Here is a 20,394-nt window from a genome sequence, read left to right as displayed (position 1 = left end):
CCATGTTCATAACAGTTTTACTTGCCCTAGCCAAAAGATGGAAGTAACTCAAGGGTCCACTGACAGATGAATGGATGAACAAAACGTGTGTGTACGTGAAACGGAATATATTCAGCCTTAAAAAGAAAGGGAATTCTGACACATGCTACAACATGGATGAACGCCGAAGCCATTACGCTAAGTAAAATAAGCCAGTCACAAGAAGACAAATACCGTATGATTCCTCTTACATGCAGTACCCAGGAGAGAAAGTAGAATGATTATTTCCCGGGTAGGGGTGGAGAAGGGGCATTGGGGCAGCTACTGTTTAATGAGAACAGTTATGGTTAGGGAAGGTGAAAAACGTCTTGGAGATGGAGGGAGGTGATGGTTGCCCAACAATGTGAATGTATCTAATGCCACTGATTTGAACAATTAAAAATGGTCAAAATGGTAAATTTGGTGTATGTGTATTTTACTATGACAATAAAATAAGCAAAAATCATCCAAACCAAAAACTCAATGAATGCACGACAATCTGACTAATGGGTTGGTACAGAGACAGAGCCTCCATGGGGTCCATCTTGCGAAAGGAGCATGTCTTGGGCCCCCAAAATCATTAAGCTAAAAGGAAAAGTCAAGCAGGGAATCGCTTAGGGCAAACCTGTCTCCCATTCTATTCAAAGCCACCCTTCTGCTCACTGAGATAAAAGCTTATCTGATTGCCTCTTTTGGAGAGGCTAATCAGAAACTCAAAAGAATGCAACCATTTCTCTCTTATCTACCTATGTCTTGGAAGTCTCCACCCCGCTTCAAGTTGTCCCGCCTTTCCAGAGGGCACCAATGTTCACCTTACATACGTTGATTGATGTCTCATGTCTCCCTAAAATGTATAAAACTGTGCTCTGACCACCTTGGGCGCATGTTGTCAGGGCCTCCTGAGCTGTGTCAAAGGCGTGCATCCTTAACCTCGGCAAAATAAACTTTCTGAATTAACTGAGACCTGTCTCAGAATTTTGGGGTTCACAATCTGACAGATGGCCATGTGTCACATGAAGCGCACAAGCTGTGCAGAGAAAGAGTATGTGGCAGGGGGTAATAGTATCTACTTGCTCATTCATTATTTCATTATTATGAAAAAAATTCAAACATACAGAAACATGGAAGACATTGTACAGTGAACATTTGTATACTCACCTTCTAGATTTTACCATTAGCTTTTTATTTGTTTTAGTACATACCGGGTCATCCCTCTATCCTTCCTTTAATCTATCTTTTTTACAAAAAAAATACAAAATTAATTGTTAAGCATCTACACACTTTCTCATAAATACATCGGCGTGCTTATCACTACCTAGTGTTCAGTATTTATTTATATATTTTTTCCTTTGACATAAATCTTACAACGAAATGCACACATCCTAAGCCCACATTTACTAAGTTTTGGCAAATACACATATTTGTGTAATCCAGGTCACTCTTAAGATATGCAACATTACTGTCTCCCCTGGAAGTTCTCTTGTGGCCCCTGATACACGTTTTTTTTTTTACAATTGCAAAAAGTAAAGCTATTTGGGAAGTATTTATAGTATGATCTTTTTGTTCTAGGAATACAGAAAAAACTGAAAGAAAACATAGTGATATTTCTGGAGCGTAGGATTACCATTGATCTTAATTTTGTTCTATTCCTTTCTCCGTATTTTCCAAACTTTTTTTTTTTTTTTTTTTGAGACAGAGTCTCGCTCTGTCGCCCAGGCTGGAGTGCAGTGGCCGGACCTCAGCTCACTGCAAGCTCCGCCTCCCGGGTTCACGCCATTCTCCTGCCTCAGCCTCCCGAGCAGCTGGGACTACAGGCGCCCGCCACCTCGCCCAGCTAGTTTTTTTTTGTATTTTTTAGTAGAGACAGGGTTTCACCGTGTTAGCCAGGATGGTCTCGATCTCCTGACCTCGTGATCCGCCCGTCTCGGCCTCCCAAAGTGCTGGGATTACAGGCTTGAGCCACCGCGCCTGGCCTCCAAATTTTATATAATGTCTTACTTAGGTGGTAGAAAAACAAAACAAAAGCTACTTAGAAGAACCATCTTCCTTATAAGAAATGATGCCACACACATAATATTTATAGTCACTAAATGATCAGTTTGAAGATAGTGTATGTAGCAAAATTGGAAACATTTCAATATGATATTAAAATATAACTGCAGGCCGGGCGCGGTGGCTCAAGCCTGTAATCCCAGCACTTTGGGAGGCCGAGACGGGCGGATCACGAGGTCAGGAGATCGAGACCATCCTGGCTAATACGGTGAAACCCCGTCTCTACTAAAAATACAAAAACTAGCCGGGCGAGGTGGCGGGCGCCTGTAGTCCCAGCTACTTGGGAGGCTGAGGCAGGAGAATGGCGGAAACCCAGGAGGCGGAGCTTGCAGTGAGCTGAGATCTGGCCACTGCACTCCAGTCCGGGCGACAGAGCGAGACTCCGCCTCAAAAAAAAAAAATAAAAAATAAAAAATAAAAAATAAAATATAACTGCAGGCCGGGTGCAGTGGCTCATGCCTGTAATCCCAGCACTTTGGGAAGGCCGAGGCAGGTGGATCACTTAAGGTCAAGAGTTTGAGACCAGCCTGGCCAATGTGGCGAAAGCCCATCTCTACTAAAAATACAAAAATTAGCCCGGCATGGTGGTGCACGCCTGTAATCCCAGCTACTTGGGAGGCTGAGACAGGAGAATCTCTTGAACCTGGGAGGCGGAGGTTGCAGCAAGCCAAGATCGTACCACCACACTCCAGCAGGGGCAAGAGAGCGAGACTCCATCTCAAAAACAAACAAACAAACCAAAAACTATAATGACAAAATTAAAAGAAATATTAATACCGTAAGTACCCTATATGAAGGCATGTCAACACACAACAGAAATAGGAATAAGAAAAACACAAGGGTCTATATTTCTCATTTTGTTTTGGTGATGGAATTATAGGTAATTTTTGCAAAAATAAAACAGTCATATCATCTTTTTCTAAATTAAAAAAGTGGTTAAGTATCCCATAAAACCCTGACTTTAGGACCACCCATGGGCCAACTCTTTTTTTTTTTTTTTTTTTTTTTGAGACAGTCCAGTTGTGTTGCTCAGGCTGGAGTGCAGTGGCATGATCTCAGCTCACTGCAACCTCTACCTCCCTGACTCAAGCAATCCTCCTGCCTCAGCCTCCTGAATAGCTGGGATTACAGGCGCATGCCACCATGCCTGACTAATTTTGTTTGTATTTTCAATAGAGACGAGGTTTCACGATGTTGGCCAGGCTGGCCTTGAACTGCTGACCTCAAGTGATCTGCCTACCTCGGCCTCCCAAAGTGCTGGGATTGCCAGTGTGAGCCACCATGCCCAGCCAATGATGATATTTTAATTCTGTCATTCCTTATACATTTATTAGCCATTATGCCTGGCCTTCCTTGGCTTTTGTAAAGGGTTCACCCGTCTGCACATTCTGGTTGCGTTTAGAACACGTAATTCAAACTATTATACTAGAATATAACAAACGGGTTCTAAATTACCTCTTTCTGGAAAGGTGTTGTTTTTGGTGAGTTTGACGCTTTTGGGCCTTGGATGGTTATCATCCATGCCCATGATCAGGTTACGGAAAAACACATCAAATTTCTTTCTGCTGTCTGCATTGATGGTGCCGGCCACGGTCCACACCAAGGAAAAGAGAAACAGTCCTTGGAGCCAGAGAAAGATTTGTTGACTTGACGGGCCTTCACCTAATTCCATTTCCTCCTCTTCTACTGCCCTGATTTCATCTATAAGTGAGAAAAGCGAATCTCAGGACAGAGTGCAGAATGCCACAGATATAAGGGCTGTGAACTGGTTGGCTTTGCCTTTGAAGGGTCTGGGCCAGAGGAGCGACTGATATTGACAGAGTGCCTATCACCTACCAGATCATTTATCACATGCATTTTTTTTTTTTTGAAACAGGGTCTCACTCTGTCTCCCAGGTTGGAGTGCAGCGGTGCAGTCACAGCTCACTGTAGTCTCGACCTCCCGGGCTCAAGTGACCCTCCCTCCTCAGCCTCCTGAGTAGCTGGGACCACAGGCACTAGCCACCACATCTGGCTAATTTTTGTATTTTTTTGTAGAGATGGGGTTTTGCCAGGTTGCCCAGGCTGGTCTCGAACTCCTGAGCTCAAGCAATCCACCCACCTCGGCCTCCCAAAATGCTGGGATTATAGGCGTGACCAATATTTTTATTTATATATATAATTTTTTATTTATATATATATATAACTATATAATATATCATATACATAAATATATAGAATACATATAAATATATATATACTTTTTTGAGCTGGAATCTAGCTCTGCCGTCCATACTCGAGTGCAGTGGCACCATCTCGGCTCACTACAACCTCCGCCTCCCAGGTACACGTGATCCTCCTGCCTCAGCCTCCTGAGTAGCTGGGATTACAGATGCCCACTACTATGCCCAACTAATTTTTGTATTTTTAGTAGAGACGGGGTTTCACTTTGTTGTTGGCCAGGCTGGTCTCGAACTCCTGATCTCGTGATCTACCCACCTCAACTTCCCAAAGTGCTGGAATTACAAGCGTGAGCCACCGTGCCCAGCCTTTGTTGCAATATTTTTATTGCGGTAAAATACATGATGTATAATTTACCATCTAACCATTTTTTAGTGTATAGTTCAGTGGTATTAAGTGTATTCATATTGCTGTGCAACCATCACCACCATCTATATCCAGAACTGGATATAGAAGCTCTTTGCCCATTAAACAATAACTTCCCCCTCCATCCTCCCTCATCCCCTTTGCAATCAGAACTCTTCTTTCTGTCCTTATAAATTTGGCTACTCTACATACATTATAGAGGTAGAATTGCACAGTCATTTTGTGACTTTCTTAGTATAATGGCTTTAGTGTTCATCCAAGCTATAGCATGCATCAGAATTTATTTCCTTTTTAAGGCTAAATAGTATTTCATTGCAAAATTACAACACATTTTGCTTATTTGTTCATCCATCAGTAGACACATGGGTTGTTTTCACCATTTGACTACTGTGAACAAAAGTTCTATGAACATGGTTATACAAATATCTGATTGAGTCTCTGCTTTCAATTCTTTTGGGTTTATATCCAGAGGTGAAAGTGCTGGATCAGTAAGTCTACATTTACTTTTTTGTTTTTTTGGATATTAATCTCTTATCAGAGAGGAGGTAAGACGGGGGTCCCGCTATGTTCATCTCCCTCTAGGATATCCCTGTGAGGTAAAAAGGGCAGGAATTACTACTCTCATTATGTGAATGAGGAGCCTTAGACTGAGGAATGATGGAGTAATTTGCACTAGAATACCCCCCAAAAATCAATATCAGACAAAGACTAAACACATGGATTTTCCCTACCAAACTCTACTATCTGCACTCCAAAGGCTTGCTTGTTCTAGACCAAACAGCCAGTCTTGTTGTAATTCAATGGGGGCCAAAGAGAGGTGGGAGCAGAAAAAATAGCCAAGGTAGGCCAGGTGCTGTGGCTCATGCCTGTAATCCCAGCACTTTGGGAGGCAGAGGCAGGTGGACCACTTGAGGTCATGAGTTCAAGACCAGCCTGGTCAACATGGTGAAACCCGTCTCTACTAAAAACACACAAAAAATAGAGTGGTGTGTGCCTTAATCTCAGCTACTCAGAAGGCCAAGGCAGGAGAATCTCTTGAACCTGGGAGGCGGAGGCTGCAGTGAGCCAAGATCATGCCACTGCACTCTAGCCTTGGTGATAGAGTTAGACTTCCTTTCAAAAAAAAGAAAAAGAAAGAAATAGCCAAAGTAGACCCATCCCCCATGTGGCTAAAGAATCATGGCTAACACTTACCAAGTAGAGAGGAGTACAGTCTCATCATTGAGAAGGCAAGGTGGATGGGAGACGTTTGGACAACAAATTTACAATGAAGGCGACCAAATTCCAGGCAGGGCTGGACAAGCCACATGAACATGTCATTGACCTGAAAGTAGAAAGCTCCATGAAACTTGGAGACATGATCAACAAGTGAGTTGAAGACCAAGAGCTTGGCCTACCTCCTGAGGCTAGAGATGCTGGTTAGACTGCTGATTTTACATGTAGGTGCCTTGGGGGAAAACTTACAGGCAACAAAACTCCTATCTCAGTGTCCTCCTTCAGGGTCCTAAGACTGTTGCCCACAGGCCATGTTAACTCAGTTTCCCATCCACATTCCACTGCCCAGAGCTGATACTCAAGAGAGGCTTGGAAACACTCTGGGTCAGCTATAAGATACATAAAATGTGTTTAGAACCCAACTACTGGCCGGGTGCGGTGGCTCAAGCCTGTAATCCCAGCACTTTGGGAGGCCGAGACGGGCGGATCACGAGGTCAGGAGATCGAGATCATCCTGGCGAACACGGTGAAACCCCGTCTCTACTAAAAAAATACAAAAAACTAGCCGGGTGAGGTGGCGGGCGCCTGTAGTCCCAGCCACTCGGGAGGCTGAGGCAGGAGAATGGCGTGAACCTGGGAGGCGGAGCTTGCAGTGAGCTGAGATCCGGCCACTGCATTCCAGCCTGGGCGACAGAGCAAGACTCCGCCTCAAAAAAAAAGAACCCAACTACTATATCTGCCTTTGTTTCTATAAAAAGTATTAGGAATTCTAAACAACTAATTTACAAATGACTGATAGACACTGGTGAGGTGGGACTCCTGTATAAATTAGTCTAAGAGAGTAGTACACAGCTAATTTGGGGGGCTCATTTTCAGTAATTCACCACATGTATGGGTAGGTTTGTATGCTCTTATTTGGGGGTATCATGATTCGTGCCTCTAGTATCTGTTCTCCAGTCCATTTACTCTTTTAAAAAGTTATCCGGCTTGCTTTCCTTGTAATGCTTTTTAAACCTTTAACCTTTGTTATACTTTTTTAAAAAAGATTTATTGATTTACTTACTTAATTTTTTTTTTTTTTTTTTTTTTTTGAGCTGGAGTTTTGTTCTGTCGCCGAGGCTTGAGTGCAATGGTGCAATCTCAGCTCACTACAACCTCCACTCCCCTAGGTTCAAGTGATTCTCCTGCCTCAGCCTCCCTGAGTAGCTGGGATTACAGGTATGCACCATCATGCTCAGCTAATTTTTGTACTTTTAGTAGAGACAGGGTTTTACCATGTTGGCCATGCTGGTCTCGAACTCCTGACCTCAAGTGATCCGCCCACCTCGGCCTCCCAAAGTGCTGGGATTACAGGCATGAGCCACTACACTCAGCCTCTTTGTTATACTTTATCTGTGACTTTCCCTATGCACATTTTTTTTTAAGAAGTAGGAAGGCCATCACTAAATAAATACACACTTAGGTGTGGATCTATATGGATAATACATGTATGTGTAGATGCATTTATATGTATATATAAAAATACAGGTATACATGGAAATGTGGTATATCAATTCAGTCAACAAATATTTATTGAGCATCTACTAATTGCACGGTAGTAGTGCTGGGGATAAACAGTGGAAAAGGTAGACAAGGAACTCTCATGGAGTTTACAGTCTGAGAGGCAGGGAAGACAAACAATAAATAACTAATCCTAGCAGGGAAATCAGTAAAATGCCTACAGATCATGCAAAGTCCTAGCAGGAAACACTAAGGTGTTATGGTGAAGAGTAACAGGAAGGGTTTAAATAGGGTAGTTAAAGAAGGCTTCTTGGAGGAGGAGATTTTTATGTTGAGAACTACATGATGAGGGTGAGCCAACTCTGAGATAAACTGAGGCAAGAGTCCCAGGAATAGGAATAAAAAGAGCAAAAGCCTTGAGGTGGTGAAACCTGGGCTTGTCTTGGAAACAAGACAGGACTGCTGGAGATTGCTAAGCTGTGGCTGAGAAAGAGCAGGCAACGAGATTGCAGAGGCAGGTGGGGCCAGATCACAGAGTCTCATGGGCCCTGATAAGGAGTTAAACTTTGTGTCAGGGACATTGGGGAGTCCCTAAATGACTTTACATATATGGGGACTTGGCAGCTTTTGGTGTGTGTGTGTGTGTGTGGACTGGTGCTTGAATATGCACATGGATATGTACTCGTGTTTACACATTATCCATGTATGTAGGTGGTGACAGACATGGAACCGTCCTACATAATCCCCCAAAGAGTTTCCATTGTGGGAATAGACCCTTCTTGGATTCCTCAGTGGGAGACTTTCCCAAGCATTCTATTAACGCAGGGGAGGGCAAGAGGGACCACAGACACCGCTACTCCCTTCCTGCTTCCGGGTCTGAGAGTGTGGTCAGGTACCCGCCTAACCTGAACTTTCCCACCTCTTTAAAGAAGGGAAGAAGGGAGTGGTCGCTCACAGTAGCTGCAATGAAAGCACTTCTAACTGGTTCCAGCTCCCTCAAGGTAGGAGGTGCAGAGTCCAGGTTACAGGGATGGGAATTGGCAGCACAAAAAGGAACACCTGGTCCATCTCTAGAGACTCTTCTACAGACATTTCTGTGAGTGGGGCAATGAAGAAAGAGGTGACATTTCAGCTTCCACAGAGAACATTCCTCAGCACTGGGATTCTCCACTGGGGAGCCAGGGAGTGATGGGGAAGGAAGAAGAGGAAGGAGAAATTGACTGCACCACCCCATGCCTACCTTATGGAGAAGAAAGTTGGAAAAACGGCAGGCAGCCAGGAAACAAGATAACTGGGGACAACAAGGGAATTCCCTGCCCCTTCTTGCCTCCTGGGACTATGAAGGTGAAGATGTACCTAGAAGACTCTCGAGATGAAAACCAGGGAGACAGGAGGAGGGGAAGGAAAGGGTCTGAGGGGCTCACCAATTCCTTGTGCTCCTCAGTGAGACTGGAGGGCAGGGTGTCCATGTAGGAATCCTTCAGGGGCTTCCAGCCTAGCTGATGGGGCTCCATGTAGATCATCCCACACCTGGAAAGCACAGAGGACCAGTCTAGGTGCTCACTTGTTTGTTACTAAGATGGGTTAACATTTATGGAGCATCTGCTGCACGTCAGGCACCATGCTAGGCAAATGGATCTTGACAATAACCTAGTCCCCTGGGTTTACCCACCTTGAACCCTGTGTTCATCTGCCCCTTGATTTCTTTCCTTCATATACAGTTTTATGGCATTTCTATATGTTCCTAAAATGTTTGTTTGTCTGGAGACAGTGTCTTGCTCTGTTGCCCAGGCTGGAATACAGTGGTGCAATCTCGGCTCACTGCAACCTCTGCCTCCCTGGTCCAAGTGATTCTCATGTCTCAGCCTCCCGAGTAGCTGGGATTACAAGTGCGTCCCACCACACCTGGCTAATTTTTGTATTTTTAGTAGAGCTGGGGTTTTGTCTTTAGCACAGACAGGGTTGGCCAGGCTGGTCTAGAACTCCTGGCCTCAAGTGATTCACCCACCTGGGCCTCCCAAATTGCTGGAATTACAGGTGTGAGCCACCGGCCTGTTCCTAAAGTGTTTATATTTTTACTTTAGTTGTTTTTAACAATTTAAAAGGGGTACAAACTATAGATAATATTTTGATCTTATTTTATTACTATAATAATAATATAGTATATAATAGCATATAACCATACAGTATATATAATTATATTATATATTAGTATATAATAATATAGTATATATTAGTATATAGTATAACATTATATTATATATATTATAATTATAAATATATTTATAGATATAATTATATTATTACAGTATCTGTATTATATATAATATTGCTAAGATTTTGTCCTTAATAGAGTTACTAAGATTTACTTATATAGTTACACATCAGTGCAGTTCTTTTCAGTACTTTATTATACATATTATAATTTCTGACTCTCTTTTTTTTTTTTTTTTTTTTTTTTGAGACGGAGTCTCGCTCTGTCGCCCAGGCTGGAGTGCAGTGGCGTGATCTCGGCTCACTGCAAGCTCCGCCTCCCGGGTTTACGCCATTCTCCTGCCTCAGCCTCCCGAGTAGCTGGGACTACAGGTGCCCACCATCTCGCCCGGCTAATTTTTTGTATTTTTTTTTTTTAGTAGAGACAGGGTTTCACCGTGTTAGCCAGGATGGTCTCGATCTCCTGACCTCGTGATCCACCCGTCTCGGCCTCCCAAAGTGCTGGGATTACAGGCTTGAGCCACCGCGCCCGGCCTCTGACTCTCTTATACTTTATTAATTCACTCTTTTTGTTGTTGTTGTTTGTTTTTCAGATGGAGTCTTGTTCTGTCACCAGGCTGGAGTGTAGTGGTGTGATCTTGGCTCACTGCAACTTATGCCTCCTGGTTTCAAGCAATTCTCCTGCCTCAGCCTCCTGAGTAGCTGGGATTACGGGCACCCACCACCACGCCTGGCTATTTTTTTGTATTTTTTTTTAGTAGAGATGAGGTTTTACTATGTTGGATCAGGCTGGTCTCAAACTGCTGACCTCAGGTGATCCGCCCGCCTCGGCCTCCCAAAGTGCTGGGATTACAGCATAAGTCATCGCACCTGGCCACCAGTTAACTTGATTAATAGGCATTTGGGCTGTTTCCAAGTGTTTGTTACTGTGAGTTCTGCCACTGTATTTTTTGTACAGATCTCCTATTGCACATGCCAAAAGTTTCCCTTGGGTCTGTACTTAGGAGAATGGCCAGTCTTGGCCATACAGAGATTCAACTTTAGGAGATAATATCAAACTGCTTCCAAAGTACTTGCTGGATTTTAGACTCCCACCAGTAGTGTGGATTGAGGGCCGATTTTATGACAAATCTAAATGAATGAGAAATAACACAATGCTAAGCAAATTAACGCAGGAACAGAAAACCAAATCCCATATGTTCTTACTTACAAATGGGAGCTAAACATTGAGTACACATGGACACAAAGAAGGGAACGATCCCTGGGCGCAGTGGCTCACGCCTGTAATCCCAGCACTTTGGGAGGCTGAGGCAGGCAGATCACGACATCAGGAGTCTGAGACCAGCCGGGCCAACATGGTGAAACCCCGTCTCTACTAATAATACAGAAATTAGCCGAGCGTGTTGGCACGCACTTGTAATCCCAGCTACTGGGGAGGCTGAGGCAGGAGAATCGCTTGAACCTGGGAGGCAGAAGTTGCAGTGAGTTGAGATCACGCCACTGCACTCCAGCCTAGGTGACAGAGTGAGACTCCGTCTCAAAAAAAAAAAAAAGAAGAAGGGAATGATAGATATGGGAGCCTACCTGAGGGTGGAGGGTAGAGGAGGGTAAGGATGGAAAAACTACCTGATTAACTGGGTGACAAAACAATCTGTACCCCAAACCCCATGCCATACAATTTACTCATGTAACAAAGCTGTGCATATACCCCCTGGAACCTAAAATAAAAATTGGAAAGAAAAATAATAATAATATAGATGATCTGTGAGGGCTTCATCACATTTGTGAAATTTGAGAGCTTTCTCTTCTGCTTAGGGTGAGTGGAGCCACACTGTCCCCTGGAGTGCCACTGAGGGCTGCCTCACCTGCTCACAGTGGCCGGAGAGGCTTGCTCGAGGTCGGCCGGCTCGAAGATCAGGCTCATCTTGGAGTTCATCTGGATAATTTCTCCACTCATGAGACACAGCTAAAAGTGCAAAGCAGAGGGTAATGGACAAGGGAAGAGCTTACATTCCATCTGAAAGTAAAAGGTCTACAGTCAGACAAAGATGGTTTGATTCATTCCATAAATATTTCTTGAGCACTTACTATGTCCCAGGCACTGTTCTAGGTGCATAAAATAAACCAGACAAAATTTCCTATCCTCTTGGGGTTTACATTCTTCTGGGAGATGACAGACAATAAGCAAAATACATAGTGTTCAAAATGGTGAAAAGTGCTCTGGAGAAAACTTAAGTAGAAGAGGGGGTTGGAGAACCCTCAGTCAGGGTTGAGTGAGCTGCAATTTTAATGGGAAGGCCAGGAAATCACTGACCTTAGATGCAATCTCAGATGAAGAATCAAGAAGTTATCAGACCTCACCAAGTTTCCTGGTCCCTTTCTCAATGTTTAACATTGAACTTAACTGCACAGCCACATCCTATTTTTATTTGCTCAAGTCTTTCACAAAAGACCCGAATTTGAACACCCGCATGGACTAATCCATAGCAGGCGGGGCAAAAGCCTTTCTATAAATCCTTTTTATTTTTAATGTTTATTTGTTTTTGAGACAGGGAATCGCTCTGTTACCCAAACTGAAATACAGTGACACAATCACAGTGACTCCATCCTCGACCTTCAGGGCTCAAGCGATCCTCCCACCTCAGCCTCCTGAGTAGCTGGGATTACAGGTGTGTACCTCCACATATGGCTAGTTTTTTATTTTTTGTTTTTCATTTTTAGATTAAATCAGTGATACCATAATATATTTTTAAAATTTTTTGTAGAGACAAGATCTTCCTATGTTGCCCAAGCTGATCTTAAACTCCTGGGCTCAAGCAATCCTCCTGTCTCCGCCTCCCAAAGTGCTAGGATCACAAGCATAAGCCTGGCCCATGAATCTTTTTTAGAATAGAATGAAAGAGGCCAGGAACGGTGGCTCATGCCTATGTTCCCAGCACAGCACTTTGGGAGGCCGAGGAAGGCAGATCACTTGAGGTCAGGAGTTGGAGACCAGCCTGGCCAACATGGTGAAACCCCATTTCAAAATACAAAAAAAAAAAAAAAAAAAAAAAAAAAGCCGGGCATGGTGGCACGCATCTGTAATCTCGCATCTGTAATCCCGGCTACTCCAGAGGCAGGAGAATTGAGGGAGGCGGAGGTTGCAGTGAACTGAGATCGCGCCACTGCACTTCATCCTGGACAACAGAGGGAGGCTTTGTCTCAAAAAAAAAAAAAAAAGAAAGAAAAGAAAAAGAAAAATCATCAGAATTTCTAGTGTGTAGCAGGTAAAACCCAGTAGGAAGTAGTGCAATTACACAGGAAAGCCTTGGAATATATACTAAGTCAATGGCACTGTTTCCCACTCACCAAAATGGATTCCAGTGAGATGTTTAAGTTATAAGAAAAGGCCTGAGGCCCTCTTCTCCCAGGGGAGAAGAGGAACTACCACTGATTCATTGTGCTCATCCTAATTTGTGATTAAAAACTTCCCTGCACCTTACTTGGCCTGCATCAAACACAGCTTGAAACAGGTCACTGCCTGCATCCCCAGGAAGATCACAGCCGTTATAAGGCTGACACCACCAACCGCGTCATCTCTGAATATCAAGAAAACGAAAACAGACCCACACCTGTGACTGTAGTTTCATTTACACCCAGAGCAGAGGAAAACCATTAGGAAATTCACTGATTGTGACTGTCTTGATACTTCTAATCTCAAGACCAACCGATATATCTGTACAATTAGTTTATATAATATAGTCCATATCATGTAATAAAACATTTCCATTTTTGAATGTTATATAATCAAAATTATGCACATGCTATAATTAGTGGATGTGTATAATTTGGATAATTAGCCCTTTCGTTGTTGAACATGACTCACTCTTAGTCTTGTGACATTTAAACACAGTTAGAAAATATATTTTGATTTGATAATGATGTATATCCAGTGAAGGAATTCTTCCTTGAAATGATGATAAATTTTATTTTAAACAGTTATATAGCACTTGCTATATGCCAGGCACTATCAGAAGAGGTGTATAAATAGTAACTTATCTCATCTTCTACCTTATCCTAACAGTAAGGTAGACACTATTGTCCCTACTTTACAGATGATGAAATTGGGGCCTCAACAGACTAAATAGCTTGTCTGAGGTTACATAGTGGGAAAGTGGCAAGGCCAGGATTTGAACCCAGGCTGTCTGGCTCCAGAGTCCAAGCTCTTTTAGCCACCATACATACCATGGTGCTATACTTATTGTGGTACCACTCTACTTATTTTTCCAAAGATTGGTGGTATTTTTCCAAAGATTGGTGGTATTTTTCCAAAGATTACTGTATTTTCCAAAGGTGTAGGCATCCGTTTGGACTCCTAACTCTACTATTGAGCTGTGTTGTAATAGGCAAGTTACATAAATTCCATCCCATATGCTCCCCTTTTTTTTTTTTTTGAGACAGGGTCTTTCTCTGTTGCTCAGGTTAGAGCACAGTGGCACAATGAAGGCTCACAGTAGCATTGACTTCCAGACTCAAGTGATCATCCCACCTCAGCCTCCTGAGTAGCTGGGACTACATGAACTCACCACCATGCCCAGTTAATTACAAAAAAATGTTTTTTTTTTGTAGAGATGGCTTATTATGTTGCTCATACTGGTCTTGAACTCCTGGGTTCAAGCAATCTCCTATCTCAGCCTCTCGAAGTGCTGGGATTACAGGTGTGAACCTACAGGGCCCAGTCCATATGCACTTTTGCAATGTGACTTGTCTGCCTCCATCAAGAGGTGAAGTCTATTTTTCCACTTCCTGGTCAGGACTTGCGACTTCCTTGACCAACAGAATGCAGAAAAAGTGATGCTTATCAGTTTCAAGCATAGCCCTTAATATCTTGGAAACTTCCACTTCCTGACTCTTGGAAATCACCCACCACACAAGTAGTGCCACTACCAAGACACCATCAAGTGAAAAGCCCAAGCCATGAGAAGTGGCCTGAAAGAGGAGGTATTCTTTTTAGACAGAAAGAAAAAGAGAGAGAGAAAGAGGGGCCGAATGTGATTGTGCCACCAGGCACTGAGTGAAGATGCCATCTTGAATGCAGATTTTCTAACCTGAGCTGCCTGAACTGACATCAAAAGAGAGACCAACCGGCCAGCTGAGCCCTTTCAAAATTCCCAGCCCACAAAATCATGAGGAAAAGAAATGGTTGTTTTAAGCCATTAAGTATTAGGGTGGTTTGTTGTATAGCAATAGGTAACCAAAACATGTCCCACAGGTACTATGTATGTGCAATCTCATTTAAGTATCAACAACCTCATTTTATTACTATCTTTCTACAAATGAGAAAACTGAGATTCATAGAAGTTATGCGACTCGCTCAGTAAAACGCAGCTCAGTTGCAGAGCTAGGAGTCCAAACCGATGTCAGCACTAAGGCTTACTATTCAACATGGTCTCTAAACATGTTTAGCTTACCAACTACAAGTACAAACAGAGCATAATTCATGAACTTATTACTATTATTCTCCTGTGGGGCATTTACTCTTAGTGCAATACATGTATGTCTCTATGTAGTTTTGATCAGTCGCTTACTTCAATAAAAGAGTTTATATCTCACTCATGGAAAAGTGATATCAGGCTCAATACTTACCTTTTTATTGTCATCCAGAACAGTGTTCATATTTTCAATCCAGACAGCATCCACTGGCCCATCAAAGATAATCCACTTGCGATCATCAGAGAGTGAAGACGCTTGCTCCCGGAAAGCATTGGCAAGGACACCATCCGTCCACTCGTGGCTCACTTGGTCAAAGCACCCATACAGCTGCCCCATCGTGATAGCCTTGGGGTTGATGATCTTGTACTCCACAGCAAACTCCTCCATCTGATTGGCTGGGCAAGAAGGTTCAACACCAGTTATAAAGGCTCTGGTGAGACCAGAACATTAAACAAAAGATGATGTCATCTCAACAACCAATCAACTTTTATAAATATGCTATATGAGGAAAATCCTTCTTATAAAACATGTGCTTAGTTTTTATAGAGATTGGGATCTGGGGCCAGGAGCAGTAGTAGTTCACACCCATAATCCCAACACTCAGGGAGGCCGAGATGGGAGGATCACTTGAACCTGGGAAATGGAGGCTGCAGTGAGCTCTGATTGTGCCACTGCACTTCAGCCTGGGCAACAGAATGAAGCTCTGTCTCAAAAAAAAAAAATGAGTGGGACATCTGGATAGGTAATGCGTCACATTATTGGGTTATTATAGCCTTTGGTTTCTCACCATACTTTCTTCCAATCCTCATTTCAAACAGGGCAAATGTGCTAGTCAGACCCAGGACTACTTGCTGGGCACAGTGGCTCACACCTGTAATCCCAGCACTTTGGCAGGCCAAGGCAGGTGGATAACTTGAGGCCAGGAGTTTGAGACCAGCCTGGCCAGTATGGTGAAACCCTTCTACTAAAAATACAAAAATTAGCTGGGGGTGGTGGCGCATGCCTGTAAACCCAGCTACTTGGGAGGCTGAGGCAGGAGGTGGAGGTTGCAGTGAGCTGAGACCATGCCACTGCACTCCAGCCTGGGCGATAGAGTGAGACTCTGTCTCAAAAAAAGAAAAAAAAAAAATTCCAGGACTAAAGAAATCTGACTGCCCTCACAGAACTCAAGCAGGAAGGGAGAGTGACACCTATTATCAGCCCTCTATGTACCTGTTCTCACAGCCACCCTTAGAACCTTGGCTTTTCAGACTCAAACAGGCTGAAGAAAGAAATTAAAAATGAAAAGAACGGATCAGAACCTTGGCTTTGATTTGAGATAAGGAAACAGGAAACAGCTGACAGGTAAAAAGGTTCTGAAAAATGATGGTTACTCTTCTGTCTCTGAAGGGCTAGTTTGGCGCCGAAATCTTTCTTGACTGCTCAGGAAATGTCATTTGTTCCCAAGAAATACCCACTGGAGTATTAAAACTCAACTGGAACGTACAGACTGATGGATGGCACAGCATATGTATTTAATAACAAACAAACAAAAAATGACACTTTTGCGGAATCCTTCAAAGTAGGGAAAGGTTGAAGTGCTTGAGCCATGAACTAAATAAAGAACCACTTCTGGGCCAGGTGTGGTGGCTCATGCCTGTAATCTCAGCACTTTGGGAGGCTGAGGCAGGAGGATTGCTTGAGCTCAGGAGTTCGAGACCAGCCTGTGCAACATGGCAAAACCCCGTCTCTACAAAAAAATACAAAAATTAGGCGGGCATGGTGGCACAGGCCTATGATCCCAGCTACCCGGGAGCCTGAGATAGGAGGATCACTTGAGCCCAGGAGGCAGAGTTTGCAGTGAGCCAGGACCGTACCACTGCCCTATCTCTAAAAAACATTTTAAAAAATTAAATAAATAAAAAAGAACTACTCTGCAGAATCCTGAGGCAAGCACAGTGGTAGCTTCCTTTTTCTTCACTCAGTTTTTTAAGGCATATTAAAACGCTAAAAATATTTTATATTTTATTATATTCTATTATTTGAGACTGGGTCTCACTTGCCCAGTCTGGAATTGCAGTGCAGTGCGCAATCAGAGCTCGTTACAGCTGCAAACTCCTGAGCTGAAGTGATCCGCCTGCCTCGGCGCCTCAAAGTGTCGGGATTATAGGTGTGAGCCTCCGTACTCTGTCTTAAAATTTTTACTTAAATTTGAGATGCCCAAATTAGTTATTAAGGCTAGGATAACCCCCAAAACATAACCTCAAAAACCCAATCATCAAATGTTATTAGAAAAAAAATTTCAAATGAAAAACTTGAAGCAATGAATGCACAAAAAGGAAATGCTTTTATAAAACTACAGATCTGCGTTTTATAAAAACAAAACAAAACAAACAGACACTCACACAGACAAAAGCCACAATTGTTTCTCTGGCAATAAACATAGCTTCCGTTTGTTGAGTATGCACTGTGCTCAGTTATTTACCTGCATACTGTCACTTAATTCTCACAACAATCCCATTTTACAGCTGGGAAAACAGGATAAGACAGGGTTCGTTATTTGCCCAAGTCTGAGTCTGATTCAAAAGTAGGAGCTCCTATCCTTGACTTTAAAAGGAAGGAAAGAAGGGAGGGAGGGAGGGAAAAAACTAAAAGGAAGGGAACAGGAAAAGAAGAATAGAAGAAGCAAAATCATGCAATGATTTGCTTTGATACTAATTTTAAGGCCAATGACAAGAGTTTCTCTTTCACTGGGGGACCTTCGGAGAAACCACTGCTTGGCATTTGAGAAAATTCCTCCAGGCCTTAATGATATGCACACGAAATCCCTTGTTATTATAGAAGCACCCCACCCCCACCCTTTATTTTCTGCTTGCAGACATCTGTGTGCCGTGTTCTATTTCTAGCTCTGACGTCACGATCGAGACCTGACAAGACTAGCAGCCTGGCATTATCTCCATGGAGCCAGCCAACCGAGCGAGGAGTTCTGCCCTCCCTGGAAGCCAGGGATGTGAGCTTCACCTGCATGTAAATCGCTGAGAGCTGCAGCCAACACTTTATAAGCAGAGGTCTTGCCGCCCATGGGGTCTCCCACAATCATGTAACCATGTCTCACCAGCATCATTTCGTAGATCTGGGAGGAGACATCATTCATAAAAGAAGTCAATCATTGCAACGCTCCCCTATTAGGAGTTACTCAGAAGTCAATGAGGAATGAGGAGTAAGAAGAGGATTCTCACAGTCGCTTCTACCTCTGGAGAACTACGGTTCTTTTCGTAATCTATTGTTCACGTATCTTTCAGATGAATAAATATATGTATGCATCTCAGATTATTTAAAGGACGGGAACTACCATTTGCTCTGTACCTGTCTGTGTGTTAAGAATCAACTGATAACCCAAATTATTTAATCTACTCCGATATCACTGACCATCTTTTACAAATGGTAAGACTGAGCCCAAGAGAGGTTAAATACTTGCCCAAGTTCATCAGTGATGGAGCCAGAATTTGCAGACAGGGCTATTCGACTTTAATGCCTCTAATATTTTCATGACACTATTGCCATTTACTTTTAAAGAGAAAAAGAAAATGGCGGTCATTTTAGCAAACTGTGTTTCTCCTGGAAACTTTCTTTCTTGAGATCTGCTTTGGTCATTTGCATTTATGTGAATTTTATGGCTTAAAAAAATTTCCTCCTTTAGACTATGACTCCCTCAGAGAAAGGGAACACAAGCAGCTTTTTATTTTAAAGATAAATTCTTATTATTTTTCACCTTGGAGGTAAGCAATAAGAAGCATCTAAGTGAAGGTAGTGACAATGGGAATGGTAGAGAGAGGAACACATGTCATTCAGCAAATATTTGTTGAGCATCTACTACATGCCAGACACCGTTCTGGGTGCTGTAGACAGAGCAGAGAACAAAACAAACAAAATCTCTAACCATTAAGTAGGGTTGACATTCAGGTAGGTTTGAAAGCTACTGTTTGAAAGTTACAGAGCAGAGAACAAGACAAAATCCCTAACCATTTAGTAGGGTTGACATTCAGGTAGGTTTGAAAGCTTGACTGTGCATCAGAAATAAGAGAGCAAGGCTGGGCTTGGTAGCTCACGCCTGTAACCCTAGCATTTTGGGAGGTCAAGGTGGGTGGATCATTTGATGTCAGGAGTTTGAGACCAGCCTGGCCAACATGGTGAAACCCCATGTCTTCTAAAAATACAAAAATTAGCTGGGCATAGTGGTGCATGCCTGTAATTCCAGCTACTCGAGAGGCTGAGGCAGCAGAATCACTTGAGCCTGGAGGTGGAGGTTGCAGTGAGCTGAGATGACGTCACTGCACTCCAGCCTGGGTAACGGAGGGAGACCTGTCTAAAATAAAAAACAAAGGAATAAGAGAGGAAGATATTAATCATTCATAGCCTCTCACATTCCTCCTCACATTGCGATGTCAATATGTAAAAGGGCAGGTAGCTCCAGACACCTTGGTTTTGAAAATATTACCTTGTTTTGTAAATTGGTACTAAGCTACATGAAAGTTCATCTGTAGGTCTGCAAATTACTTTGAAATACATCAACAAGTAAGATGGATGGATGGATGGATAAATAATGAAGCAAATAGTATACAATATTTATTGTAAAATCTGGGTGGTGAGTACATGAATGTTCTCTGTACATTTCTTTCCATTTTTCTGCATGTTTAAAATGTTTAATAATAAAATATTGAAAATTAAAGCTCATGCCTAGTTAAAGAATGGTCCTTCTGCAAAATCTCAATCATAAATTAGGGTTCAAAATTGGATTAAATGAATTGTGTCAAAAACTAGCTCACTTGCTAATACAGTAGGGAAAAAGTGATTATTTTTACCACAAGGCAGTGTGATCTCAGAATCTGGAGACCTGGGTGCTAACGTGAACTTCACTTGTAACTCGCATTGTGACTTTGGGAAATGCTGATGCCAATGGTGCTGACGATGATGGCGGAGATGGTGGAGTTGATAATGATATAGCATCAGGTACTATGTGTAGCGCTTTACACACCTCTTCTCTCAAAATTACTCCAGTTTACAGATGACTGAGGGTAAAAGAGGTGAACTAATTTGCCTAAAATCTCACAGCACAAAACTGATGGGATTTGGGAGGCTGAGGTGGGAGGATCACCTGAGGTCAGGAGTTTGAGAGCAGTCTGGCCAACATGGTGAAACCCCGTCTCTACAAAAAAAGTACAAAAATTAGCTGGGCGTGGTGGCATGCACCTGTAATCCCAGTTACCCAGGAGGCTCAGGCAGAAGAATCGCTGGAATCTGGGAGGCACAGGTTGTAGTGAGCTGAGGTTACGCCACTGCACTCCAGCCTGGGCAACA

General features: G+C 43.0%; 1 protein-coding gene across 1 annotated transcript in view; it reads right to left on the bottom strand.

The window, feature by feature from the left end:
- Positions 1 to 20,394, bottom strand: part of DNAH3 (dynein axonemal heavy chain 3) — a 208,128-nt gene that overhangs the window by 79,819 nt on the left and 107,915 nt on the right. Inside the window, exons 35-40 of the mRNA XM_033217790.1 lie at positions 18,058 to 18,169; positions 15,211 to 15,452; positions 11,451 to 11,551; positions 8,796 to 8,901; positions 5,851 to 5,980; positions 3,526 to 3,771 (exon numbers count right to left, since the gene is read on the bottom strand). Coding sequence (XP_033073681.1) covers positions 3,526 to 3,771; positions 5,851 to 5,980; positions 8,796 to 8,901; positions 11,451 to 11,551; positions 15,211 to 15,452; positions 18,058 to 18,169 — 937 coding nt within the window. The remainder of the gene's footprint in view (positions 1 to 3,525; positions 3,772 to 5,850; positions 5,981 to 8,795; positions 8,902 to 11,450; positions 11,552 to 15,210; positions 15,453 to 18,057; positions 18,170 to 20,394) is intronic.

This window comes from Trachypithecus francoisi, unplaced genomic scaffold (assembly GCF_009764315.1).
Source record: "Trachypithecus francoisi isolate TF-2019V2 unplaced genomic scaffold, Tfra_2.0 Lachesis_group10, whole genome shotgun sequence".
Lineage (NCBI taxonomy): Eukaryota > Metazoa > Chordata > Mammalia > Primates > Cercopithecidae > Trachypithecus > Trachypithecus francoisi.
The sequence above is the reverse complement of the archived record's forward strand: the minus strand, read 5'-3'. Positions and strand labels throughout refer to the sequence as shown.